Source organism: Ochlerotatus camptorhynchus, unplaced genomic scaffold, assembly GCF_037179485.1.
Source record: "Ochlerotatus camptorhynchus isolate MF236.1 unplaced genomic scaffold, CSIRO-AGI_Acam_v1.1 ptg000146l, whole genome shotgun sequence".
NCBI lineage: Eukaryota > Metazoa > Arthropoda > Insecta > Diptera > Culicidae > Ochlerotatus > Ochlerotatus camptorhynchus.
The window spans coordinates 2,479,563-2,506,466 of NW_027040636.1; the positions used below are offsets into that span (position 1 = coordinate 2,479,563).

At 36.3% G+C, this 26,904-nt stretch overlaps 1 protein-coding gene across 9 annotated transcripts in view; it reads left to right on the forward strand.

The window, feature by feature from the left end:
- The window catches only part of mim (missing-in-metastasis), a 116,404-nt gene that overhangs the window by 25,608 nt on the left and 63,892 nt on the right, over window positions 1–26,904 (forward strand). For all 9 annotated transcript variants that reach the window (XR_010517612.1, XM_065221646.1, XM_065221650.1 and 6 more), the window contains exon 2: window positions 2,365–2,970. Coding sequence is in view for 8 of the 9 variants with exons in the window: in XM_065221646.1 (XP_065077718.1) it covers window positions 2,893–2,970 (78 nt within the window). In the remaining variant the exon portion in view is untranslated. The remainder of the gene's footprint in view (window positions 1–2,364; window positions 2,971–26,904) is intronic.

Sequence of the window (26,904 nt, forward strand, 5' to 3'; positions counted from 1 at the left end):
GATAAATACCACACTAATGGTATTTAAATATTTAACTATGGAACAGCAGGCCATCATGTCCCTGCACGCACCATTATTCGAAAAAGCTCTAATTCTCTTTTTCTATCAATCATGTGTACCGTGACATACCCTATTACCGTGGTGTTAAGAACGCTTCAAGTTTAAGTCAGTTAGCACAAGATGAATTTGCAGTGATTTATGTGTAATTAATATATTTTGCCAAAAAAATTTGATTTGCAATATTTGCACAACCTAAAAAATTATAAAAAAATGTAATGGTTAAATGTATCATTGTGCCTAATTCCGCGCACTTGAAGGTGAATGACACTTAGAATCATCCCTATATTAAACAAAAGGGGTGCATATATGTTATATTTGATTCCAACGTTGCCAGAGCCTTGTTCAATTGATTCAGAATGTAAAATATACGGCCATTTTGCTGCTACACTGAACGTAATTTTTACCTGAAAATTCAGGTGACATACTACACGTAAAATTCAACAACATGTTAATGAAATTTACTGGATTTACTGGTCGAGTCCATGTGTCATGCTGGTGAAGGTTATGTGAAATTCACGTAAATTTTCCGTGATCTCATAGTGTGAAAATGTTCTGTGCGTAACCTCTCAAGTTCAAGATGGTGACAGAAGAAAGTATTGGCATTCCCCATTGTTGGAAGATTTGGGATTGCCAGACAGCCCAGTTTTTTACATTCATTGGAATCCAGAAAATAATCTTAAGTTTTATTAACCAGAAATGAAAAAGCGAATGCAGGATCAGATTATTTGGGCTACTCATAATTTCAAATTACGAACTACAAGATTATTCCAGTAAACGGGGGATTTTTGAAAGCTTCCAGAGCATCAGTTCCTGGCTAAAATAATGGTATTTAAATATTTAACTATGGAGCAACAGGCCATCATGTCCCTGCACGTACCATTATCTTATTCGAAAAAGTTCTAATTCTCTTTTTCTACTTATTATGTGTACCGTGACATACCCTATTGCCGTGGGTGATTTATGTTTCTTTAAGCGTCATATGATTGCAATGTATATATTTTGCCAAAAAAATTTGATTTGCAATATTTGCACAACCTAAAAAAATATGGAATGGTTAAATGTATCATTGTGTCTCATTCCGCGCACTTGAAGTTGAAGAGTGACATTTAGAATCATCCCTATATTAAACAAAAAAGGTGCATCATGGGTTATATATGTTATATTTGTTTCCAACGTTGCCAAGAGCCTTGTTAAATTGATTCAGAATGTAAAACATACGGCCATTTTGCTGCTACATTCAACAACTAAAATACGGTCGGAATAGTATATGCATGCTCTAGATTCTGTCTCCGTCTGGAGAAAGTAAATAAAAATCAACGAGTACATTTTGAATATGCTAATCAAAACATGTCAAATAAACAAACAAATTTTTTTTTAAACAATAGTCCTGATAAAATCACTCTTGTTTGTGCTATAAAGATTTTCGCATTTTTTATGAGCCATACTGTAGGTATGTGAACATTTTGGTTTCAGACTCACCGTTGAGCAGAGTGACCTTGTCAGAAGCGTTATTGTCTGAAATCGATGAAATGATTGAAGCAATAAGCTCTCATCCGTTTTTTTTTATTTCTCTATGGCATATTTTTCAAAGTCTCCTTGACTTAACCGCATTATGTCCACAGTGCCGCTTACCGCACAGTGAATCGCGTACAAGTGGTAAACGAACATTCGGTTGGTTAATGGTTACTTTTAATTAGTTTTAAACTGGTACAAACACGCGCAGTGATGCATTTACAAGGATAATGAATTAAACGAATTCCGGTGATCATACCCCATATCATTTATTGGTCGATCGGTTTTCATGGTGATTGGTTCTTCTGTGAACATGGCAGGTACATCGATTTGGCAGAATACCTTGGTTCGTTTCGTGATCGGTTTTCATGATTTTTATTTTTATTCCTCACAGCTTCAGCACATCTTTTTATTAGCTATATCTCACGGTGTGGATCTGTTTTTGTTTAAGTGTTGTTTAATTTATCTGCGTCTGGCCAGCAATGCACTAGCATGGTAAAATGAGAGCACTAGATTCCACATAGTAAATACGATAATTCCTCCTAGGTGTTGCAAATTTGATTCTACGCTGCTCGGCGGTCGTAAGATGTCGGTTCGCGATTAGGCAGTCAAGTAATTTATAGCTGTTCTGTTTTAGCACCAGTCTCGATGCGTTTCTCACTGGTTCTCATGCAATATTATTGTTTAACAATTGTTGCAGCTCTATTATACATAACGATCACATAACACTATTTTCCCCTAATTAAACAATGCTTTTGACTTACACTATGCCCTTTATTTTTTTTTTTGCAGGAATTTCTTATTAAGGAAAATTGTCAACGTGCTTTTCATCTGACGTCGTGGAATCACAAAAACCAGGAGGATACACCTGATGCAAGCGAATTTGAGTGGTTCAATGGGTGTATTTCATTCAGTGGGTGTGTTACAACGTATTTGAAAAACGGAGACCAGATCAGATGTGAGTGAAAATAGGAGAAAGTGTGAAAACAAACATTCGTCTTTCGATGGCTTTCGGCCGTTAATGGCGCAATGTATGGTAGATATTAAGTGTAAAGAGCAGCATTAAGAATTGGTGAAGCAGCTGAAGAAGATGGAAAACGTCGATAGTTTCTTATCTTGTCTAATTGAAATCATTGTTCGCGACGCGAGCGTGAAAGAAGTAGGGCTATAATCGATTTTTCACGGTATATTTATCCGCCCGACGAGAGTGCACATAACAGAGCTCCATCGGAGTGTACGACCTGGAGACTGTTTTCGATCGCTTTTTCGGTAGCGGGAAACACACAAGTATTAGCTAACACCACAACCACATCAGCGAACATGGATATTGGAATAGAGCGCAACGAGGGAGGTGCCACGATTGGCACCCTTTTCCAGCACATCGTCAACGACATGAAGGTAAGTGGACCAGTGTGCCTATTTTGTGATTTGCTTTGCTTAAAATATACCTGCTGTGTTCGTGTTCGTTGTACGGATATATGGGGGAAGTGTACCAGATATAGTACTAGTGTTCCTCTAATTGGCCGTACGACCTAAAATCGTAAATTTTTCGTAATAATCAAAATTTCTTCCCCAGGAAATAAGCCTCAATGCTGTTCTGTTAGGGGGGCACTAGTGACATAACTGGCACACTTCCCCTATATACGTAGTATACGGGTAGATAAGTTTCGTTGCAATCAAAGTAGAAGCTTCAAATGTGAGTGTGGTTTTCGGACTAACTTAATTCTGTCGTATGTCTATGTCAAATAGAAAACGCTCGCCGTACCTAAAGATCCGCTCAACATTATATAGGCGGAAGCTGTGAGAAAAAAAGGAAATGAGATAAAAGAGTAATTTTTAATTTTAATCTCCGCAAGAGATGTCAATAGCACGATCTGTCATAAATTTGCAGACGTCCTTCTCCAAAAGTGGTTCTCAATCTCGGTTGCATCGCTACTTGTTAGGTTTTAGATTTATTGTGCTTTTATGATAAATAAATGTAAGACAATGTATAGCTCCCGGAAATTTAAATTTTTTGATAAGAGTTTTGATAAGATACGTGACGTAGTTTGAGAATTTTAATGTACATACAACCTTGTGTGAAATTAAGATTGACTTGTAAAAGAGTAGTGTCTTTGTTTTTTTTTCACGATGAAGGAGAACGAAATAATCAACATACACACTTAGATTTTTCTACCGAGATCGGCTGTGCAAATCTCAGCAAAATAAGTTTTACTGAGATATCAGCAAACATTTCATTTGTTTGCTGAGATTCAGCTAAGCATTATCCGAGACTCAGCAATCAAATGTCACTTTTGTTGAGATCTCAGTGAAACTTATTTTGCCGAGATTTGCACAGCCGAGCTCGGTAGAAAAAACTAACTCGGTAGAAAAAAAAAATAATTTAAAAAAATGGTAAACCTCTAAACTGTCGCGATTCAAAAAGCCTATCCAACGATGGGTTTCAACCATAAATTGAGAAACGCTGCTTCACCGTTCACTTTGGAGTCACCAAGCGTCTTTTTGTTAGGCACAGAATCCGAAAATGACACATGTGAACTTGTTTGTATGGGACACAACATACACACCTACACCTCCGTTTTATGCCTTTATGTAGGGTGCACTGAATTCTGCAAGCCGAATGTCCTACCACTGCAGAGTGGTCCTGGGAAGCGTGACTCAATTTTTTCTATTTCTTTGCATGTGCGTCCCTGAGTTTGTTCTCCGGCACGCTCTCTTCATTATTGATTATTCAATTTATCATCAACAATATCGCAACGCAACTCAGGGAATTGATTTATGCACGGTCACTGTTGCCAAAAACCTATAACATTTAGTTTTTCTCTGAGGTCACATTTGTAGGTGTATATAGTTGTTTATATACCGTCAGGTTGGTTTCTATTTTCTTCACTCCGAGCCGTTCATGGCGCTGTGCTGCAGCAAAAAGTTATAGGCTTGTGGTTGTGCATTGCATATGTGTATATCTGTGGTACCACTTTTATGCGAGTGCATTTCCGTTAAGCAAACTAGAATAATAATAGAGCACTCTTCAGCTGGTTGGACGTTGTGTTTATTATAAACGTTTACTAGCGCTGGCGTCGGAGGTCAAATAATTAATGATTTTGAAATATGGTATCCTTATTGTTCCACAATTATGTTTTTTTTTATATTTTGAAGAAAACTGTGCATTTTTTGCATTCGTTGTGTGGCAAACCGTGAAGTCTAAATATTTTCCAACGTGAAAATCGGGTATGGCAAATTGACGGGCCGTGAATTTACAGACAAATTCGTTATCCTTGTAAATGCAATGGTGAATAAAACTGTGGTCACGTCTTCCTTCCTTCCTTCGTTGGTCCCGGCTCATGTGTTGATGGATTCGATTGGTTCCAAGTGTGATTAATCACCAATTAGCCAAGCCAATTCACGGGACCTCCCTTAGCTCAGTCGGTAAAGGCGCTGCTACAAAGTGGGACCATGCTTTAGGTGGTTGGGTTCAACTCCCGGTCCGGACTAGGAACTTTTCGGGTTTAAAATTTTCTCGACTTCCCTAGGCATAATGTATTTGCCACACCATTATACCAATGTAAAAATGGTCAGGCATCGAAAGCTCTTAATTAATAACTGTCGAAGTGCATCTAGAACACTAAGTTGAGAGCACGCAATAAGCTAATATGCGGTATGCAATAAGCTTGAAATGTGAAGAAGAAGAAGAAGAACCTAACTTCTAAAGTTAGGTTACACATCATTAAATTTGTTACAGCATCGATCTATTTTGACCAAAGTTGGCACGATGCCTTGGAATCCATAAAGTTTGTTGATAGCAAAGCCTTCGAGCAGGAACGTTAAAGTTTACCATTTGAAACAGAGATGGACAATCGAATCACCTGAGTGATTGTCGAAAATGAACATTCGATCCAATATACGCCGCCAGTGTATTGAGGAGGATCATAAATAGGGTCGTTCGATTGTTAGTCCACTTAATGCAAAGCGATTATATTTTTTTTGACTTTCTCTATTCGGTTTACCTGCGTCTAGTGATGAAGACCCCATACTTGAACAATGCTTCGGACAAGGGAGCAATACAAAACATTGAGCGTGTGGATGTCGTCAAACTCTTCAACATTACGCTGAAGAAACCCAAGCACTTGCAAAAGACTTTGCGCAGTCATCACTGCTATATGTTCTGAAAGATGAAGTTTGTCCAAGGAAAGTCGGTTAACAAAATAAGAGCAAATCGATATTAAAGTTTGCTGTTCCTATCATAATAAATACTAATATTTATTTAGTACATTGTCTCGGGGACTAGATGGAGAAAAGCCTGAATGTCTTTTAAGCATACATAAAAAAAAAATAAACTAGATTCACAACATGAAAACTTTGTTAAAATATGTTTGGTTCATTCGGGGTAAAATCGACACTTTCAGTCGGGGGAAAATTGACATTTGTAATATGCTTCAGAAACAGGATATGCCTTAATTTTAATGTAAAATTATTGTGTTTTCTACATTGTTTTGTAGATACATCGTGTTTTGAATCGACAAACGGTCATTTGATATTTATAACGTGTCGATTTTACCTTGATAAGATGTGAAGGCTTGGGAAAATGGATTGTCTAAAGGCGTATGAGAGCTACCAGACGAACATCTTTCATATATAAATCGCGTTTGTGAAATTCATATGTGTCGTTCATAAGCCGAGGCTTATGAAATTCCTAAGTTTATTTATCTCAGTGTAGTCAAAGTAAGATTCTGTTCATTTGTAGGTTGATAAATAATGTAAAAATAATGCATTCTGGTGAAAATCTTTAGGGTGTCGGTTTTACGTAGATTTCCGCTATAGGTTTTATTTTTATTTTTTTATGAATGTATAAGTTCATTACTATGAATGATGCTGTTTTTTCTACACAAACATAAACAGGTGGCCAACGAAGCGGGAAAACCGGGAATACTGGGAAATATCCGGGAATTTGAAAAGTAATCGGGAAAAACCCGGGAATTCGTCGAGAGAACCGGGAAAAATAAATTTACCATGCCATAGGAACAAATTTGTATACCAGAATTTTAGAATAAACCATTGAAACAGAGTGATTCTTTACCAAATGAATGTCTAGCTCTATTTGCTTCTTCAGTTTCCCGTCTTATTTGTTTTAGAATTTAATCACTCAGCAATAATTCAAATTGATTTTTGTCGTTTCAATTGATGTAAAGTGCATGGGCATTAAAAGAAAATATTGAAGATGCTCGACTTTGGAAACAAATATTTGTAAAAACTGAATCTGAACTATTCTTTTCCAAGGTTTTAATTTTTCGTTTTTAATTCGAAATCAACCATGCAATTTTATTCAAAAATCACATGATATGAATTCCAGAATCAACATGGAATTCTGTTCTGAAATATCATAAAAAATTTCTGAACCTAACCAGAAAACACTCCGCTTAATAATTACCGTTGAATTCTTTTTTGAATTTTCTTGAAACCCCTTGTAAGAATTTGATTAGCATTCTTCTTAGAATTCCCTTGAGCCTATTCGGAGCCTTTGATTGCTTTAAAAAAAACATTTCAAAATTTTCTTTTAGCTCTATTCAAAACAGCAGAAATCTTTCGCAATTTTATTTAGAAACCCCTTGGAGTATTTTAAAGAATTTCTTTCTAATTATCAGCTTGTTTTGTAATCAATTTTGTTAGAGCACTGTGATGAATCTTTCGCACTAGGGTTGAAATTATCACCAGAACACTCTTAGAACTCTGTTTCTTGTTGAATTCTCATCATAATTCTATTGAAATTCTTCTTAAAATTCATGTGTCATTTTCGTCGCGATCCCCATAAAAATCTCTTCAGAATTACGTAGGAATTTTCCTTAAAGTTTTCTTTTCACAACTCCTTTTGAAATCTCCCAAAATTATCTAAGAATTCAAATTAGAACTTTTTAGAGCATCCTTCTCCACAGAAATCTCTCCAAATTCATCTAACAATCTCTAAGGACTTCATGTCAGAATATTTCTGGAATTCTGCTCAGAACTTCTTCTTCGAAAATTATGTGGAATTCTTCCTCAATATTTGGTTGAAATCAACACGTTGACTACTTCTAAATTATACTTAAATGTCCAGGGTTTGTCCGCAAGATTCTATAGATTGTTCTTTTATTTGTAATAACCTTTCAAATGCTCCTTAGTCTCAGAGCCTTGACAATTATGACTCCAGTATGATTTTTTTTTCAAATCTGTTACTCGTTAAAATTCTGCCAAGTTCCAAAGCCTTGAAATATGTTCAGGGGTAAATTTGGGATCTTAGATTTTTTGAGCGGTGTTAGGCGCCGAGTGAAATTATGGCACTTCACAGTGATTAGTTGAATATATTTTCAACTTTAAAGAATGCTTCCTGTTTTCCTGCTGAAAATATTTTTCCCACAAATATCTTCGAAAATTCGCACGTGGTCAAATTTAAAAAAGGTGACCATTAAACACTTTCGTTTTTGCAAATATTTACAACCGTGAAAACCGATAATTTCAAAATAAAAATTCACTGGCGATTTTTTTATATCTTACATCTTCTCAACTTATTGTTTTTAAGAGTTTATTTTTTAAAAGACTTATGAATACAAAAATATATAAATTTACATATCTGTTACATATTTACATCCTTTTCTTTATCATCATCTTAATAGCTATTGTTAATTGACAGTATTTTAAGCTTATACTAGTATTGCAATTATGCATAGGAAATCGAAACCTACCAAGCATATATATTTGCAAATTAAATAGATATATAAATACATATAAATGGATTAAAAGATTGTTGATTTTTTCAACACATGTCGCTAATAATAAAAAAATTACGGCAATTTATTTTGTTTGAAGAAAACCGGAAAATGTTAATATTTACGAAATATGGACCCCTACCATTTTTGCACTTCCAATCGATCAAATCTCCATACATTTTCCGGTTAACTTCTTGCCCATGGCGCCATGCTTTCAGTAGTGGTGAGAACAAAACTGACAGCATACAGTGATCCATTGAGTATTACTGCAATATAAGTCGCAAACCATGTTGGCATTAATACAACCGTTAAAACACAAGATATTGCATTTTTGTTAAGCCATGGACATCATCCACATGAGAAAATATCTTAATACGATCTTTGTGTATCTACATCCGCATCAGAGTCCAAACGCATTGTCACATGGCCGATAGCAATCAAACAAAACTATCAATTTGTATAAAATTTAAATAAATACTTTCATCTTCGTCCATATCCTCCGCTACTAACATGAATTTGGATTAAGCTCCACCTTTGTCTACCGTTTATAAGTCGCGTGCTATACACGTTTGCTGTGTGTGTGTGTGATTGGTGTTAAGGCAAATCTCGTAGTGGTTGGTGTTATTGTGCTGTCAGCTCGTGCTCCACCATCTATCGCGGCATTTGATAATGGAAATCACGCGGCGAACGTACGCGATTAATATATCAAAACTGTCTGTCAAAACAAAGACGAAGAGGACAATGCGCGCATGGCTTGATTTTTTAGAAAACGTGAACCGAATGTAAGCAAACCAAATGGGATGATGTCGATGATGATCAGCATAAATTTCGCGTGTGGGCGCTAATGCTGTTGGTGCTTTGATCTAGCGTCTCTATATTTCGTTTGGTTGTACGTTGATTTCGGATACGGGCTAACGTGATATTTGACAATATTGTGAGGAATGTCTAATGCGTTATGATTTGTTCAGCGGAAGTAATTTATATCAATCAGTTATGTTAGTTATTTGTCGTGCCTCAAAATATCCACCTATACTTGTCATGCTTTCAAACAACTTCCGCAATATTGGATGGAAATTTATTGTTAATAGATAAATATATCATTGGAGTCATGCTTTACAGCCAATAATTTGTCATTGTTATTGTTTAGCCAATATTTGCAAGTTAACTCTAAATATGCTAAAAAAAACAATTATCTGAGTAAAGTAGATCTTCTTCTTCTTATTCGCATTTCAAGCTTATTGCTTAGTGCATATTAGCTTATTGCGTGCTCTCAACTTAGTGTTCTAAATGCACTTCGTCAGTTATTAATTGAGAGCTTTCGATACCAATTATCAATGCATGAATTTGTATATTGTGTGGCAAGCACAATGATACTCTATGCCCAGGGAAGTCGAGAAAATTTCTAACCCGAAAGATTCCCTCGACCGGACCGGGAATCGAACCCGCCGAGTAAAGTAGATGCAACTACGATAATGCTAATCTTGAATGCTAAAATCATGATGATGGCTTCAGTGTTAAGCATAAATTGATTAACAAGCATCAAGCATTTTCCGGAATAAAATCATACACAAAAAAAAAACAGAAGATATGTATCGAGGGGAATGACACCATAAGAAAACTCTCGTGAAAGCGTTCTATTTACTATTGCTTCATCTATGTAAAGAATCTCGGTCTAACAGCTGAATCACGAATTTTTGCAGAATTGGATCGCGGTCAAACAAACAGCCATTAAATCCGATTCACGCCTCACACTGAACTGTTATGCAACTTGGTCGTGTTCTGTTTATACTACCAGTCACAGTCGACGGCATCTTCCTCCCTCCGTCTGCTAATGCCTCCTGTCAGCTCGTAGTCTAGTAGCAAGTGTTATGTACACCATCCAACCCAACAACGAAAACAACAAGGTCTGTTTCGCTTGCATCTTCCCACCACAATAAAAAGAAAAGATGCCAAGCCATGAAAAGCCGGTTATTTCAGAGCAGAGCAGTTCAGAGCGTTTATACTTCCTACACAATACTGAAGCTCTTTGGGCGTTCTCATTCATTATTACACACTCGAGAGGCATTTGCTCTTTCTCTCGTGCTGAGTTATTTATTTCTTTTAACTCATTGATCGACTTTTGTTCCCTCACGCACTATCACCTCACATGCCGCCGCCGTTTCCTACCATTTTGCTAGCGACTTACTCAGTCACTGGTGGTCAAATGTCATACTCATAGTATAGATGTGTAAAATAAAAATAAACTTTCGAGCGAGTCATTCACTTTGGCTACAAAGTCCGCGAAAAGAGTCTTTTAGAATAATGTAGGCAAAATTTGAATTTTGTACTAGACGTAGATTTAAGTTTACATTGTAAAGTTAAAAAAAGAAATAATGGGTCCGTAAAGCACATGCGATTGACCCTTACAAATAAACAAATTAAAAAAGGCTAACGTCACGGATGATGATGATGATCTCACCTCTTACCCCTACAAATGTTTGAGCTGGATGATTTATCTTTAAGATAATTAAGAATAAAAATAATCATAATCGATCTAAAATCTAGAATAAAATAGAAATATAAACAGGATAGCGATTTAATCAATAACAGAATGAGATGTAAAATGTCTGTTGAAAATTACCAATACATCTTTTTGTTTCTTAATGTGTGAAAACTTAAACGTGGTACCCGGAGTGGCTAATGTAATCCTTGGTCACATTATGTGTTTGACCCGTTTCAGAGCGCTTCTCTCAAGATCCGTATGGGACTACAATACCTTTCATTTGGCGTTCGATTCGTCACAGAAACACACACACACACACACACACACACACACACACACACACACACACACACACACACACACACACACACACACACACACACACACACACACACACACACACATATATATATATATATACATTTTCCGATCTCGTCGAGCATAGTCGATTGGTATATGAAAGGTCGAATGTCGGTTTTCCAAGCGGTCTGTATACCCTAGAACGGCAAAAAAAAACTCTGAAAATGTAGAATGCGTTGACTGACTGGATTTCAATAGAATAAGATCGTGATTGGCTGACTTATACAAGTAAAGCATCTTGTGTTTGATTGATTGTTCGATTTTCCCTAAGGAATTGTTTTTTACTATCTGTATGAGAAAGCCGTTGAAATAAGGACGCTTTCTGTTTCAAATCAAACATCTTTTTAGGATAAATTTAGCACTGCCTACTTTTAACATGAACAAACCTTTTCGTTTAGTTTATTTTAAAAGACTGAAATTCTAAAATAGGATTACAATGTTTATTTTAAAGCAGCAAGTGTCTATCTTGACTGCTGTGTTCGCCTTTAATGAAATTCCCTAACCAATTTAAAATTTTGATGGGTTTTAATTTACGAATGCCTTGGGTAATTCAATCAGTAAGAATAACAAAACAGTACATAGTCACTTGTTAAACCCACGAGACGCCACTGTACGTACACTCCCAATCAAAAGTATGAGGTAATGTCCAAAAAAAAACATACAAATGTGTATTGTTCATATCTCTGCCGTTTTACGCCCAATTTTAATGCTTTAAAGATATTGATTTCAAACTATCCTAATTTTTTCACCAATTGTTCACTAAAGTTCCTGGATGGGTATAGAATAAGGGTTCTACTACCGATTTTAATTCCAAATTTGGCCGACTTAATGCTGAGAAAATCAGTCATGATTGTACAGTGTGAAGTATGGAAAATGTTGTAACTTTAGATGAAGTTTTAGTATTAAAAATAAAAGAAAACTTTTATTCAATACCTTTCTAATGCCCTATAGAGACTGAAAATTTGACGTAAAATGACAGAGATATAAACAAAAAAAACATTTGTCTGTTTTTTTAATGGGTGACACTAAACTTATGATCGGGAGTGTACCTCCATAAATTTCAATAAAAATTGAAATCTAATTTGCGAACTCCAACAACATGAGCTATTTGCCTGGCAATTGTGCAAGGCGTGCGTGTATGGGTTTCTGTATGCTTCGAAGTATACTGTCAAACAGGCTTACAAAAAATAGACAGAGCATAACGGTAAAACGAATGGCAAGCGATTGCTATATTTATACACACCTCTCACTCTACTTTTCATCATATTTCACTCGAAGCATTGATATCGAAGAGTATGGTCGCGGCAGCGTGCGGTGCAAGTAAAGTAAAAGCTATATCACACAACATTAGCGCGCTCAGGGAAGTGTAAAGAGTGCGAGCCCGAATTAGATTATATCCGGCCGCCGGCAGTAAAACGGCTGTCGGTTTCAGGGCCAGGTCCGACGTATGTATCCAGGAGAATTAAGCGTTACAGCACAGCTGATATAAATTGGCAATCAAAACTAAAACAGTTGCATGATGTATTTGAACAGATCATGGCACTGAAGTTGAGATCTCAAAATTAAGACCTTGACTAAATTCCTATAATTAAATCAAATCTCTTAACGGAATCACTTAAAAAGAAATTTTGGAGTGAGTGGATGGAGTAATATATTTTTGATTCAATCTTAATTGCTTATCTTTTGACAGATACGCGTTTTTCACTAATTTCTTGCCCTGAGCTGAAAATCTTCATAATAACCGTGAACCTAACCTAACGTATCTTTGAATGGACCCGCTATGTCTATTTCAGTTTCCATGTGTTGTCTTGTAACGAAATACACTTGCGAATTTGCATTGTGCATCAATCTTTAAGCACCACGATATTTTACATGGCACATTCTTTTTAGTAATGCATTTCAATACAAGGTTGCAAATTCTCATTTCAGCTAAAACAATGTTTTTTTTTTTAATTATGAAATAATTATATGCCATGCTCATATTTTGAACTGGTATGATACAAGAAGAGGTTGCAAAGAATGTGTTTGACATATTAAACCTGTTTATTTCACTTCATGAGAGTCACAATCAGAGATTTTTCACACACTCACTCACTCACTTGTATATGTTTTTCTCATTTTTGTAAGTGTGCAGCAGATAAGTTCTCTGTTAACTTTATTGCAATAATGATTTATTGTTGAAATTTGTAATTGATTATGATTCAAGTTGAAAAGACAAGACATAGAGGTTTTGTGCCTACGGGAGAAGAGGTAGTGAAATTATGTTCACTCCCGCGGGTTTTCAATCAATAAAAAAAATGATAAACACAACATAATTCCTTCCTTTTAATTAGCTACGGGTGTGACAACGATGCTGAGTTCAGCATGTTATATCATCATTTTATGTCAGCAACCTTATCGTCCAGCAGATCGTCTGGACAGCAATTTCAACATTTATAAAAAAATCTTCATTTGCCAGCAACACTGACTGGGTGTATCCTATGGCTTACTTTCTCTACTAACATAATTTCTAATATCCTGAGACGTTTATGAGGGGTTGTAGAATACCTTTCCTATCCCTACCAGTTGTAAGGACGTGGCCAGGACAATCCTTAACTGTTGGAGCGGGATATGTCTTTATCTGGGAGAGAGTAATTATTTCCTACTTACTATCTGTCCTGTAATAGATATCCGTCTTGCTCCTTTTTTTTTTTATAATTACTTTATTTGTACAGGCTCAATCGAATAAACTTTACAGAGCCGAGATCCGTCTTGCTCTTAATAGTTTTGAATTCGTACCACCTACGATATTGTGCAACTTGTTCGATGCTAATGCGGTGGTGATGTTAGGTGACTGGATTATTAAAATTGAATTAGATGAATGAATACGTTGAGTGCAGATGATTCCGAGATATTTTCATTAAATCGTAATAAGAACATATTACAACAGTTTTAAAGTTAATCATATATCTAAAAAAATATGAAATCATTGAAACGAAATAATACAAAATCAAAAAGTATGTAAAATAATTAAACTCACTTGCCACATGGTTTATACTCAATTAGTCACTCATTCACGTAAAAATAATCAAAGTTCTATAAATAAAAATGGAATGATGTTCGTCTATAACTCAAGTTAAGCCATTTTTTTTTTTGCCTTTGTTATTTGAACTTTCAGTCGAAGGCTTGTTCGTGTCTTTTAAAGCAGAGGAAAGAGCGATAGTTGGGACTCTCAGGAAGAGAAATTTTTTACAAATGAAAAATGCCACTAAAATCTGTTTAAAGTAGGTCGATATAAATAAAAAAAAGTGTGATCTTATATGCATAGCTTGCTATTTCCTTTTAGAATTTCAACTAGTCATTGAATCAAAGCCCAGTAAATCAACCGTACGACGTGGATGCTGTATACAGCGTGCGAATAAATTAACTACTATACCTTATTACGTTGTTTTTCCTTTTAATTCTACTATTATTGTATTACTTTCACATTCATTATTTCCTTTCCCTATCACTTTAAAAAAAAACTATAACAGATGCGTGTTTCGCTTACTACTTGGATAGACTAGTCATAGACTAGACATTGCAGAAGTTTGCAAGTAGTGAACGAAATACTAATCAGTTAGTTTTTTAAAAGTGATAGTGAAAGTAAATAGTTAAAGTGAATAGTGAATTAGTGAAGGTGAAAGTGATATAATAGTAGTAGAATTAACGGGAAAAACAACGTCATTAGGTCAGTCCGCATCGTGCTCTCTTGCCGTGCGGATCTATTTGCTTTTTGCTTAAGGAAGTGTTACTACTACCTAAAGCTACAACAAATTTAAACAGCACTTTTCAGTGCTCAACCTGTAAAAATTTTCTACCTTGTTCAACTCCTCTTATTCCTCTTCGATCCTTGTTTGGACCCTACCCGAGGTAATCCTTCTTGGATATCGATTTGGAAAATTCCTCTTCGATCCTTCAGATTCTTATAGTAATCTGCTTGGAAGTCGATTTGGATAAAAAATTTACTGCCGCCATGGCGCCTAAACGCAAAAGAAAGGGGCAAACTCTTGACCCCCCTTCTGAAGAAATTAATTTGAGTAATCAATTTGATTTGCTCACGGATGATGAGAATGATCCATCATCCAAGAAAAATTCCAGTAAACTTTCCCGGCTTAATGCCAAGAAGGAAAAGATTCCCCCTATTGTGATAACCACTACCGATTTCCATGCTCTTCGCATGGAACTTTTGAATTTCGTGAAAGTTAAGTTTTCACTACAAATTGGACGTCGGGGTGAATGCCGTGTATTGGCTGAAACCTTGGACGGATTTAAATGTCTTCTCAAGTATCTTACTGAGAAGAAGCACAAATTTTTTACTTACGACACCAAAACTGAACGTGTGTTCAAGGTTGTCATGAAAGGACTGCCCAGTGGTGAATCCCTGGATCAGATCAAAGATGAACTGGCAAAATTACTTGGAGTTGTGCCACTCCAAGTAATCAAAATGAAAATGAAATCCCGTCCTGGCGATTCGCGCAACGGGATTTCTAATGATTTTTATTTAGTTCACTTCAAGTCTAGTGAACTAAACAACCTTAAGACCTTAGAAAAAGCTAGCCTTATGCTCCATGTCCGAGTGAAGTGGGAACACTTCAGGAAGACTGGAGGAAATTTCCAAAACCTCACTCAATGCCGTAAGTGCCAGGGATGGGGTCACGGAACTAAAAATTGCTACATGCCAGCTAAATGCATGAATTGTGGTGATTCCTCTCACGCAAAGGACGACTGTCCTGTGAAGGAAGATCCTAAGAAATTTAAATGTTCAAATTGTGGTGAAAACCACAAATCCAATTTTTGGGAATGTAAGACTCGCAAAGCGATCCTACAATCTCGTTCTAACCGACAGGTAGGAAACGCTCCACGTTTCCGAACAGGTACAAATTCCTCTGCTGTTAACAACGGTCAGCGAGGAACAAATTCTACATTCGTACCCGTAGGTACAAATATCACCCCTGCTTCAAATGTTTCATCTGTACCTACTCCCCTCGCTGCTAACAATGTTCAGCGAGTTAATGGAGCTACCTATGCTGCTATTGCAACGGGGAGAAATCAAAATACTAACCAACGTTCTAACGGAAATTTTGACAATTTTGACTTAGGAAGCATTACTGCCCCTAAAATGGAATTTTTACAGAATTCATTAATTGACATGATTTCTGATATGCTTAAATCTAACTCCATGTTTGATGCTATTCAAACTGGAGTAAAATTTGCTAATAATATTGTCATGACTTTAAAATTCAGTAATGGATTTTAAAGCATTAAACATTTTAAATTGGAATGCTCGATCTCTTAAAGATAATGAAGACGAGCTATTTAATTTTTTGACAGTTCATAACGTGCATATTGCCGTTATAACTGAAACGTTCCTTAAACCTGACCATAAGGTTAAGAAGGACGCAAATTACTTGATTTATAGAAATGATCGTCTTGATGGACCCTGTGGTGGCGTTGCCATCATTATTCATAGACGAATCAAACATAAAATTCTTTCTTCATTTGAAACCAAAGTTTTTGAAACTTTGGGAGTTTCTGTTGAAACAAAATTTGGACAACTTACGTTTATAGCTGCCTATTTGCCATTCCAATGCGTAGGCCAGCAAAAGAATTTTCTCGAGGGTGACCTCCAGAAACTTACCCGTCATAGGTCTAAATTCTTTATTATTGGTGATTTTAATGCAAAACACCACTCATGGAATAATGCTCAAAGCAATTCCAATGGTAATATTCTGTTTGATGATTGTTCTGCAGGTTATTACACTATTCAATATCCAAACAGCCCAACATGCTTTTCTTCTGCAAGAAATCCCTCAACTATTGATTTGGTCTTAACTGATTCATGTCATCTTTGTAGCCAATTGGTTACCCATGCTGACTTCGGTTCTGATCACCTTCCAGTAACTTTTGAAATATCCCAAGAAATAATGTCTAATCCCAACAGCTTTACTTTCAATTACCATAGGGCTGATTGGGAGCAATATCGAACATTTATGGAATATAACTTCGATCCAAACATTCCTTTGCAAACCAAAGATGAAATTAATTATGCTCTTGAATCTCTGACTACTTCTATAGTTGAAGCAAGAGCTGCCTCAGTACCAAAATGCGAGGTTAAATTCGATTCAATTATAATAGACGATGATCTTCAGCTCTTGATCCGTCTTAAAAATGTCCGTAGGAGACAATTTCAAAGAACACGCGATCCTGCCATGAAAGTTATCTGGCGGGATTTGCAAAAACAAATTAAAAAGCGATTCTCTGCCCTGAGGAACAAAACTTTTGAAAATAATGTTTCTAAATTAGACCCGAGTTCCAAACCCTTTTGGAAACTCACAAAAATTTTGAAAAAACCTCAAAAGCCAATTCCAGCGCTTAAAGAAGGTGGTAAAATTTTGATCACAAATTTGGAAAAAGCTCAGAAACTTGCTAAGCAATTCGAGAGTTCCCATAATTTCAGTTTGGGTCTTACTAGTCCTATTGAGAATCAGGTTGCTCGGGATTTTCGGAATATTTTCTCTCGGGAAAATATTTTTGATGATTCCTGGGGGACTGATTTGGACGAAGTAAGGTCTATAACTAAAAAATTTCAAAATATGAAAGCTCCAGGTGATGATGGAATTTTCTATATCCTCATCAAAAAACTCCCAGAGAGTACCTTGTCTTTCCTGGTAAAATTATTTAACAGATGTTTCCATTTGGCATACTTTCCTGATAAATGGAAAAATGCAAAAGTTGTTCCAATTTTGAAGCCGGATAAAAATCCAGCTGAAGCTTCTAGCTACCGTCCAATAAGTTTGCTTTCTTCAATAAGTAAACTTTTTGAAAAAATAATTTTGAATAGAATGATGCTTCACATCAATACGAACTCAATTTTTGCAGATGAGCAGTTTGGATTTCGCCATGGGCATTCAACTACTCATCAACTCTTGAGAGTTACCAATTTAATTCGTTCAAACAAATCTGAAGGCCACTCAACTGGAGTTGCTCTTCTAGACATAGAAAAAGCATTCGACAGTGTTTGGCATGAAGGTTTGATTGCTAAATTGAAAAAGTTTAATTTTCCACTTTACATTATGAAATTAGTTCAAAATTATTTAACTGACAGAACTCTGCAGGTAAATTATCAAAATTCCAAATCTAATCGACTACCTGTTAGAGCAGGAGTTCCTCAGGGTAGCATTCTTGGGCCTATATTGTATAACATTTTCACTTCGGACCTCCCTGATTTGCCTCAGGGTTGCCACAAATCTTTGTTCGCTGATGACACAGGCATTTCCGCTAAAGGAAGAAGTCTTCGTGTTATTTGCAGCAGACTGCAGAAAAGTTTAGATATTTTCTCTTCTTATTTACAAAAATGGAAGATTTCTCCCAACGCTTCCAAAACTCAACTTATAATATTTCCACACAAGCCTAGAGCTTCGTTTTTGAAACCTAGTAGTAGTCACATAGTCACTATGAACGGAGTTCCAATTTCCTGGTCAAACCAAGTGAAATATCTTGGATTAATACTTGACCAAAAATTAACTTTTAAAGATCACATTGAGGGCATTCAAGCCAAATGTAACAAATATATTAAATGTTTGTATCCTCTTATAAACAGGAAATCCAAACTTTGCCTGACGAATAAACTTCTAATATTTAAACAAGTTTTTAGACCGGCTATGCTTTACGCTGTGCCAATATGGTCTAGTTGTTGCACTACCAGGAAAAAAGCACTTCAAAAGATTCAGAACAAAATTCTGAAGATGATTTTGAAGTTGCCTCCCTGGTACAGTACTACCGAAGTACATAGAATTTCGAATGTTGAGACTTTAGCACAAATGTCCAACAAAATAATTAATAATTTCCGGCAAAAATCGTTACAATCCTCAATTGCAACGATTAATTCCCTTCATACTTAGATAAGATTTAGTTTTAGTTATTTAGTGTTAAGCTATCAATTGTTATACTGACATGCAGGTTTAAAAAACCTGTTTAAAATACTGAATTGCCAAGACAGGAACAATGTAAAAACACTTAGATATATATCATAACAATTAAGGCTGGTAAGTTACTGTAGTAACTGGAGCACCTAGGTTAAAAATGAAATGTAATTTATTTTGAATTTGGAACAAATAAAGAGTTGGAAAAAAACGTCATTAGGTATACAATTATACTACTAAAACACTGATCAATCAATTTAAATTAAATGATATTTTGGTCTTTATATAGGAGTAGTGTACCAGTTTTGGCACTAATGCTCCCCTAAAACCGCACATTTTGCATGAAAATCATATTTTCTTCCACAGATTTCAATGCTTAACTGTAAACTTGCATTGATTTTTTTTTGAAAAAAAAAATATTTTGAACTTAATTTGAGTCGGATGGACAGGGGGTGCAATTTAATTGTAATCGCACCCTGTATGCCTAACGAAAACTCTATACATAATGCGTTTAAAGTTGTCATGACATTTCCTCGTATTTATCTCACAAATACCCATACATAACATTTTTAAGCAAAAAATATAGCTTTCTGATCGACACCTCATCTTTCAAACCAATTTGAGCGCTCATATTACGCTTCTAATGTTAAATAGTAAATAAAGTAGAAAATTGAATCAGATTATCATTTCTTCGCACGCATCATCACAAAAATGACAAAACAGGAAAAACTTAAAAAAAAGTAAAACGGCAGGCTAGAGGTTTATTTGGTCGGGAATTCATAGCATTTGGTTTGAAGTGCTGGCCTCCACAAAACCAGTGTACGGTGAAGGTGTAATTTATGGTGAAACGTGTTTCTGAGTGGGTTTTCTGTATGTAGGTAGCTCCCGAGGCTGTACGAATAGCTCTTTGATCAATGAACTCTTTTATTGTGGACGTGCTGGCTTTGCACTAATTCTTTGTTGATACCGAAGAACTTGAAATGGCGCCACATTTCCGTTGTTTTGGAAGCTTCATATATAGAAGAGTCGCATCCATCGCCGCACTGTTTTGTGTACAATACACCACTCGGGCCATAATTAGGCGAAAAGAAAAGTTGTATGGGTGAATAAGCATGTTGTTGAATGTAAATCAGAAGCGGAGGTGTCTTAATTTTCCACCAACTCAACGCCTCTCAGTGGTGATCAATTGAAAAGATTTGTTAGCTTAATCTCTGTGGTTGGGGTGCTGCAACACTTTCCCACTCATATTGTGGTTTGACGATGACGACGTTTCATAGCCAGTGGGTGACGAAGGCAGAAAAACTTAAATTATACACAATAACTCCTAAGTGTGGTACAAATACAACACTGTCTGCCTGTCGATTGAAAGTAAAGCGCAGCATGATCCGAAACGTATGGCGGTATCATACCCATAATTGAGTTTCAATGTTGAGAGGAAACTTCAGCTCTTATTTTCTATATATTGTATTTTCCTCCTCATTCTCTTTCAGCAGTATTATTTTCCTCCTATGCAGCTACAAACTAAACGGGAAATAATTAATTTCCGCACGGTCGAGCATAGGAGCGTTAAATTTGTGCCAACCTTATGACTTTCTCTCGCATGTGCATGTTCGGTGAGGTCTGCTGTTCGTGAGATGCTTGGAGGCTACTCTGCTGAAGATAAGTTATGACCGTGACCTCACCCTATATTGCTACATCCGTGGTTTAATTATGAACCCTCCGGGCAATGCCAGATCTAGTGGAGAAAAAAAGATATTAGTAGTGAAGCCATTTCACAAACAGCAAAAACTGTGGTGATTTCGAATCTGCCTAGGTCGGTGAAAGCTCATAATAAGCTGGATTATATATACCTACCTATGAGTGTGCTATGGGGCTATCCATAAACTACCTAGCCATTGTTTGAGAGTACCTGTCTCTCCTGCGCAGAAGTTGCTCAAATATATATTTTTTTTATTTATATTCACCGTAGACATTCGCCAATACACGCCCCTTCTAAAGTGTCTACGTAGTTTGTGGACAGCCCCTAAGATATGCGATCGTAACGGTTTCAGTTGCCTTAACTCTTTTAGAATCTCGATAAATTTGTCATCTATTCAATTCAATAAAACAACCTGCATTAAAAGGGCGGAAGTGCCAGAATGCAAAAAATCATATGTTGCCATATAGGGGAAATGGCTCTAATGTTGGCCTATAGATCTAAGATTGGGCCCATCGCTAAAAATCTGCTATTTATCAATTTTATCTAGATGAACGCGTCATTGGGACGGTACTAATGGATATTTTTGGTTGCTATTGAAAATTTAGTCGATTGATGAATTTATGTATGGGCCCAAATTAGGGACACTTAGGCTGACATTACATACATTTCCCCTATATAACAAAATTTTTAGGTAAACATTTCTCATTCCTGCTCATCATGTGTGTCTGTTTCTCAGTATCCTCTAATTAGAAATATAGAACTAAAAGTTCACAAACTACTCAATAAACACTGAAAGCACAACGACCAACATTAGAAAAGGTCAGAAGACCAAGAATGTTAACAAATAATATTGTTTATAAGAAGGTATGTTTGTATAATAGAGCTTAAAGGGTGATACGGTCAAAATTTGGTCAAGGGAAAACGCGTGTAAATCGGTGAAATCGTTTATTTAAAAAATCAAATTAAATTTCTTTTTCAAGTTCAATTAGTATAAAATTCAGGAAAAATATTCAGTTAGGCTTCCGCTTTTCCAAATCCGAATTGCCGGGCCTTACGCTTGACCCCTGCCATCAGATTTTGTACAGCCACCTTGTCCACCTTCTTCGCCGCAGAAAGCCAGTTTGCCTTGAACTGCTGCTCGCCCTTAGCAGTTTTTTTGGTCTTCTTTAGGTTCCGCTTGACAATAGCCCAGTATTTCTCAATTGGGCGGAGCTCAGGGAGGGTTCTTGTCCTTGGGAACCACCTGCACGTTGTTGGCGGCGTACCACTCCATGGCCTTTTTACCGTAATGGCAAGATGGCAAATCCGGCCAAAACAGTACGGAACAACCGTGTTTCTTCAGGAAAAGCAGCAGACGTTTATTCAAACACTCTTTCACGTAAATTTCTTGGTTGACAGTCCCGGAAGCTATGAAAATGCTGCTTTTCAAGCCACAGGTACAGATGGCTTGCCAAACCAGATATTTCTTTGCGAACTTTGACAGTTTCATGTGCTTGAAAACATCTGCTACCTTTCCCCTTCCTTTTGCCGTATAAAACTCCTGTCCCGGAAGCTGCTTGTAGTCGGCTTTGACGTAGGTTTCGTCGTCCATTACCACGCAGTCAAACTTCGTCAGCATCGTCGTGTACAGCCTCCGGGATCGCGCTTTGGCCGTCGTATTTTGTTTATCATCGCGATTTGGAGTCACTACCTTCTTGTAAGTCGATAGTCCGGCTCGTTTTTTGGCTCGATGCACGGTTGTAGACGATACACCCAGCTTATTTGCGGCATCTCGGAGAGAGAGGTTAGGGTTTCGCTTGAAACTACCGGCAACTCTCTTTGTCGTCTCAGCGGCTTCCGGTTTTCGATTTCCCCCCGATCCAGACTTCCTGGCTGTCGACAAACGTTCCCCAAACACTTTAATTACATTTGTAACGGTTGATTGGCAACTTTTAGCGATTTTGCCAACTTTGCGTGCGAGTAGCTCGGATTTTCGCGATGCGCGAGCAAAATTTTGATACGCTGCTCTTCTTGCTTGGACGGCATTTTGACAACTGAAGAGTGAATTCCAAAATCAAAATAGGAGCAACATTCTACACATACACACCTTCAAAATGAGGGGTGTTCAGGTTTTTTAAATGCAAAATTGAAAGAAATACGTCAAGTTGATATTGACCAAATTTTGACCGTATCACCCTTTATTATGACCTTTCACCAACCTAGGAAAATTCTAAATCACCACAGTTTTTGCTGTTTGTGAAATAACTACACTACTAATATATTTACAATTCGAGAAAACATCATTCAACAGCATAAACAATGCAGTCTTTAACAAGGCGTATTTGCAATCTTCCAATGTTTTTTTTAATTCGAACAAGCAAACAAAATGACTAACAAACCAGATCATTAGAAAACATTCGCAATTTTTTGATAGAAGAGCCAATACGTAACACCAAACAAAGCAGTCACGAAGAGTTGCCAGTGGGTGAGGGTTTAATGACATGATGAAAAGTTCAAAACTCAATTTTTTTCGCCGAGATTCCAACAGCCTAGTAGTTCTGCAATTTATTTTGCTGAGATTCAGTAAAACAATTGCCGAGACTCAGTTAATAAATAACATTTTGCTAATATATCAGCTAACAAACAGATGTTTTTGCAGAGATACCAGCAAAAGTAAATGCCGAGCAGTGATCTTGAACTTGTGGTTTCGACGTAATTTGTCAAATACAATCTATCAATGATTTCATCACAGGAATGACAAACCACGAAAATATTTCATCGTTGAGGGTACAGATCATGGGGGCGTTAAAGAAAAGCGCTGATTAGCCACATAGCTGCCGACTCACGTTTTTGCGGACAAAATGTGCACATTTAAATCATTGGCGCGTCATTAATTGAATGAATTGATATCGTTGGTCGTATGTCGTTGTCGTTTCCGTTTTCATCGTTGTCGCTGGCACATACAATATCGTGGTTATTCGCGGTCGTGAGACTCGCTAATTGTTGAGCAAGACGTGGCACTGCAAAAACGCTGAACCGTGACTATGCTCGAGGGATGCATTCGATCCACATCTTACGAATTAAAACTTGATTTTTGAAATATTTTCGAGGACACGTCCGAGAAGAAACCATTCAAGGACATGTTATTATTTTATTTTTGGCAACCGCCCATGATATAGACATTAGCGTGAACCAACTTTCAGCTCCATAAACTTTAAACACATTATTTGTTGTTTCCTAAATTCACTCTTAGTGTTATTTTTCTTACAAGAAGGGTATACATATCGCTTGGAAAATCAACTTTCGATCCGGAGGGCCCAGTATCATATACCATTCGACTCAACTTGATGAGATCGGAAAATGTATGTGTGTGCATGTGTACGTGAGTAACACAAATATTTATTAAGACGTGTTTCTCGGTAACCACTCGCATTGCACGCAATAACCACCAAATGGTATCAAGGTCCAATAGAATGTATTTGAATATTTCTGGAATCGGTCAACTGGTTCTGAAGATATGGCCGGAACAAGTTCCGAAAAACACGGATTTTGCGAACTAAGTCGTGTTTCTCGACAACCACTGAACCGAATTGGACAAAAGATGAACTATTTTTTATGGTTTATTTTAATGCATATATTTTTGGAATTGACCAACTGGTTCCAGATATATGGCCCGAACATATGGCCCGGTTTGTATGGGCCATGGAACTAAATCGGATCTGCATCGAATAAAACCCATCATGTGGCACATCAAATGACATAAGAATTCATAAACCAGTTCAATTGTAGTTGTGTGGAATGTCAGTACCACATTGGCCACATCCGAACATGTTCCGGTTACCCCCGGAGAAGTGGCCAGTTTATGACTAGGGACGTAATCCATCATGCGATACCTCAAATCACTTGAGATTCATCTGTCATATCACATCACATAAGCATCATATATTAATTCATTCAGGTTTTTTTTAATCTGTTACTTTTTATGAGATCTTAGTGAAACTTGTTACCGAGCTTTCGGCTATGTAAATGTCGAAAAAAAAAATCAAACTAAATGTGAACACACTAAACAAATTTATCTTACATTTAATATAAGGTTGGATTTATTACATCCTCTGCATATGTTTCATACAATAAATGTAATGGCAGTTCCTGCAATGGACTGCAGCGTACCAGCAAGTTTTTCCAGGATGCATATTTTTGTTTAAAACCTTCACCGGGTGATTTTCTAGCTAAAATAAAAATAACAAATTTATTTAACAACCTTACGGGCGACCACATTACAAAATCTGTTCAAGTGGCGAAACATTGCAAATTCTACACAGCAAAAAAATAATTTTGGTATCACATCAAAGTGGATGCACTTCAATCGTGTCGAAAATATGGTGTAATATTACTTGCCATAAAGGACAAAATTATTATTAATACAGTGCATGAACTGACATTACACCGCTTTTACTGCATTTGTTTATTATTGTGGCCATAAAAATTACATGAAATTTTCAGCATGATTGAAGTGCATCCTCTTGGATGTAATATTAAAATTTATTTTTTTGCTGTGTACATACTTTTCATGCAAATCATTTTACATTTTCCGGTTGGGTGTAGTATCGAATCTAGATTTATTCAGGTCTCACATATTAATTCTAGCAACATAAGTCAAAGATGAAAAATTGAAGTGTTATCAGTTTGGAAAGCATAATGTTGGGTCATTAGGCCGAATTTCTGAAAATTAAATCTTAACACTTGCGAAGAACATTTTCTGGTCTGAAAAAAGATTAGTCCGCAAATAATATAATGGTAAATAGGACTCTTCCATATTGGACTCAAAGCGCCAATAATTATTCCGTCTCATGTCAGGAATGAGAAGAGAAAACTACTCTAGAAATTCTTAGCCAAAGCAAACTATCAGTTAGTAAAATAGATTGGTGTGGGAAAATAATCATCAGCTTTTAAAAGAAGGAAAAATAATGTAATGTAAAATAATGCATATGTTGTTCATGGTACCAAAAATCACGAAAACAGTAAAACTCGAACAGAACTGCTCATGCTTAAAAAAAAATCTTTTAAAAAAAAACATTTTGATTTCTTACCTAATTGCCAATTCCTGCTTAGAAAATTCAATGGATAGGTAGGGTATACGTCCCTAACCTCGGTCTAATATGCAGCCATCGATTACGTTTTTAATCATAACTCATCAATGAATTTACCTGCAAACGATATTCTACTGCTAAATGGTATGCTTAGATATGCTTATCATGTCGTTTGCTATCAGAAACCACGAAAAGTTGAAAAACTTACTTTTTTTAAGACAATAACTCACGAGGGAAATGTATGTAATATGGGTCTATTGTCCCCAAATTGGGTCTATTTATGGATGCAACTTCGTCCTATCTTGTTTGATCCTCAAAAAAACGCTCTTGGTAACGTTTTCTGATGTATTTTTTTTTATCACTATCACTGTTAACTTAATGCTCTTCATTCCTCAAAACATTTCTTAGAGAAAATTTTACGAAAACTACATTAAATCACTCAATTTAAAAATTAAAAATTAAAAATTTCGCTTATCGTCTTTTGACCGCAGAATATCTAAATCAGAACATTGTGATGTTCATTATACAGGTTTGGCAGAAAAAATCTCCCTTCCTGTTCGTTCCTTATCATCCAAATGCAAAACAACATTGTTGACGTTACTCTTATTGCTATATGCTGTCAAATGAATTTCATGGGCCATAGTTAGGAACATAGAAAAGAAATGTGTCCCTAAAGTTGGGTCCATGTTTTACTTGTGAAAACGTTGTTAAACAATTAAAATAAACATAAAATATTCAAACAGCAACTGTAAGTTTTACGTCTAGTGTGTATTATCAGGTAATTCCAATCAATAAATGCCATAATCAGGCCATTTGATGATCGTCAGTCAACCTTCCCATCTTAACCTTATAAGTCATGGCGGCTAAAAACTCCGAACATTGTGATATTCTCAACCAGTTTTATTACTTACGAGAGCTGAAAATGTATTGAAATGTTGTGATATAAATTGATTTGTGTGTGGTACACATTTATCAACCATCAGTGATCAATATTTTCCTTATTTTTTGTGTAATATTCCTTAATTAATTATTTATTTGCGTG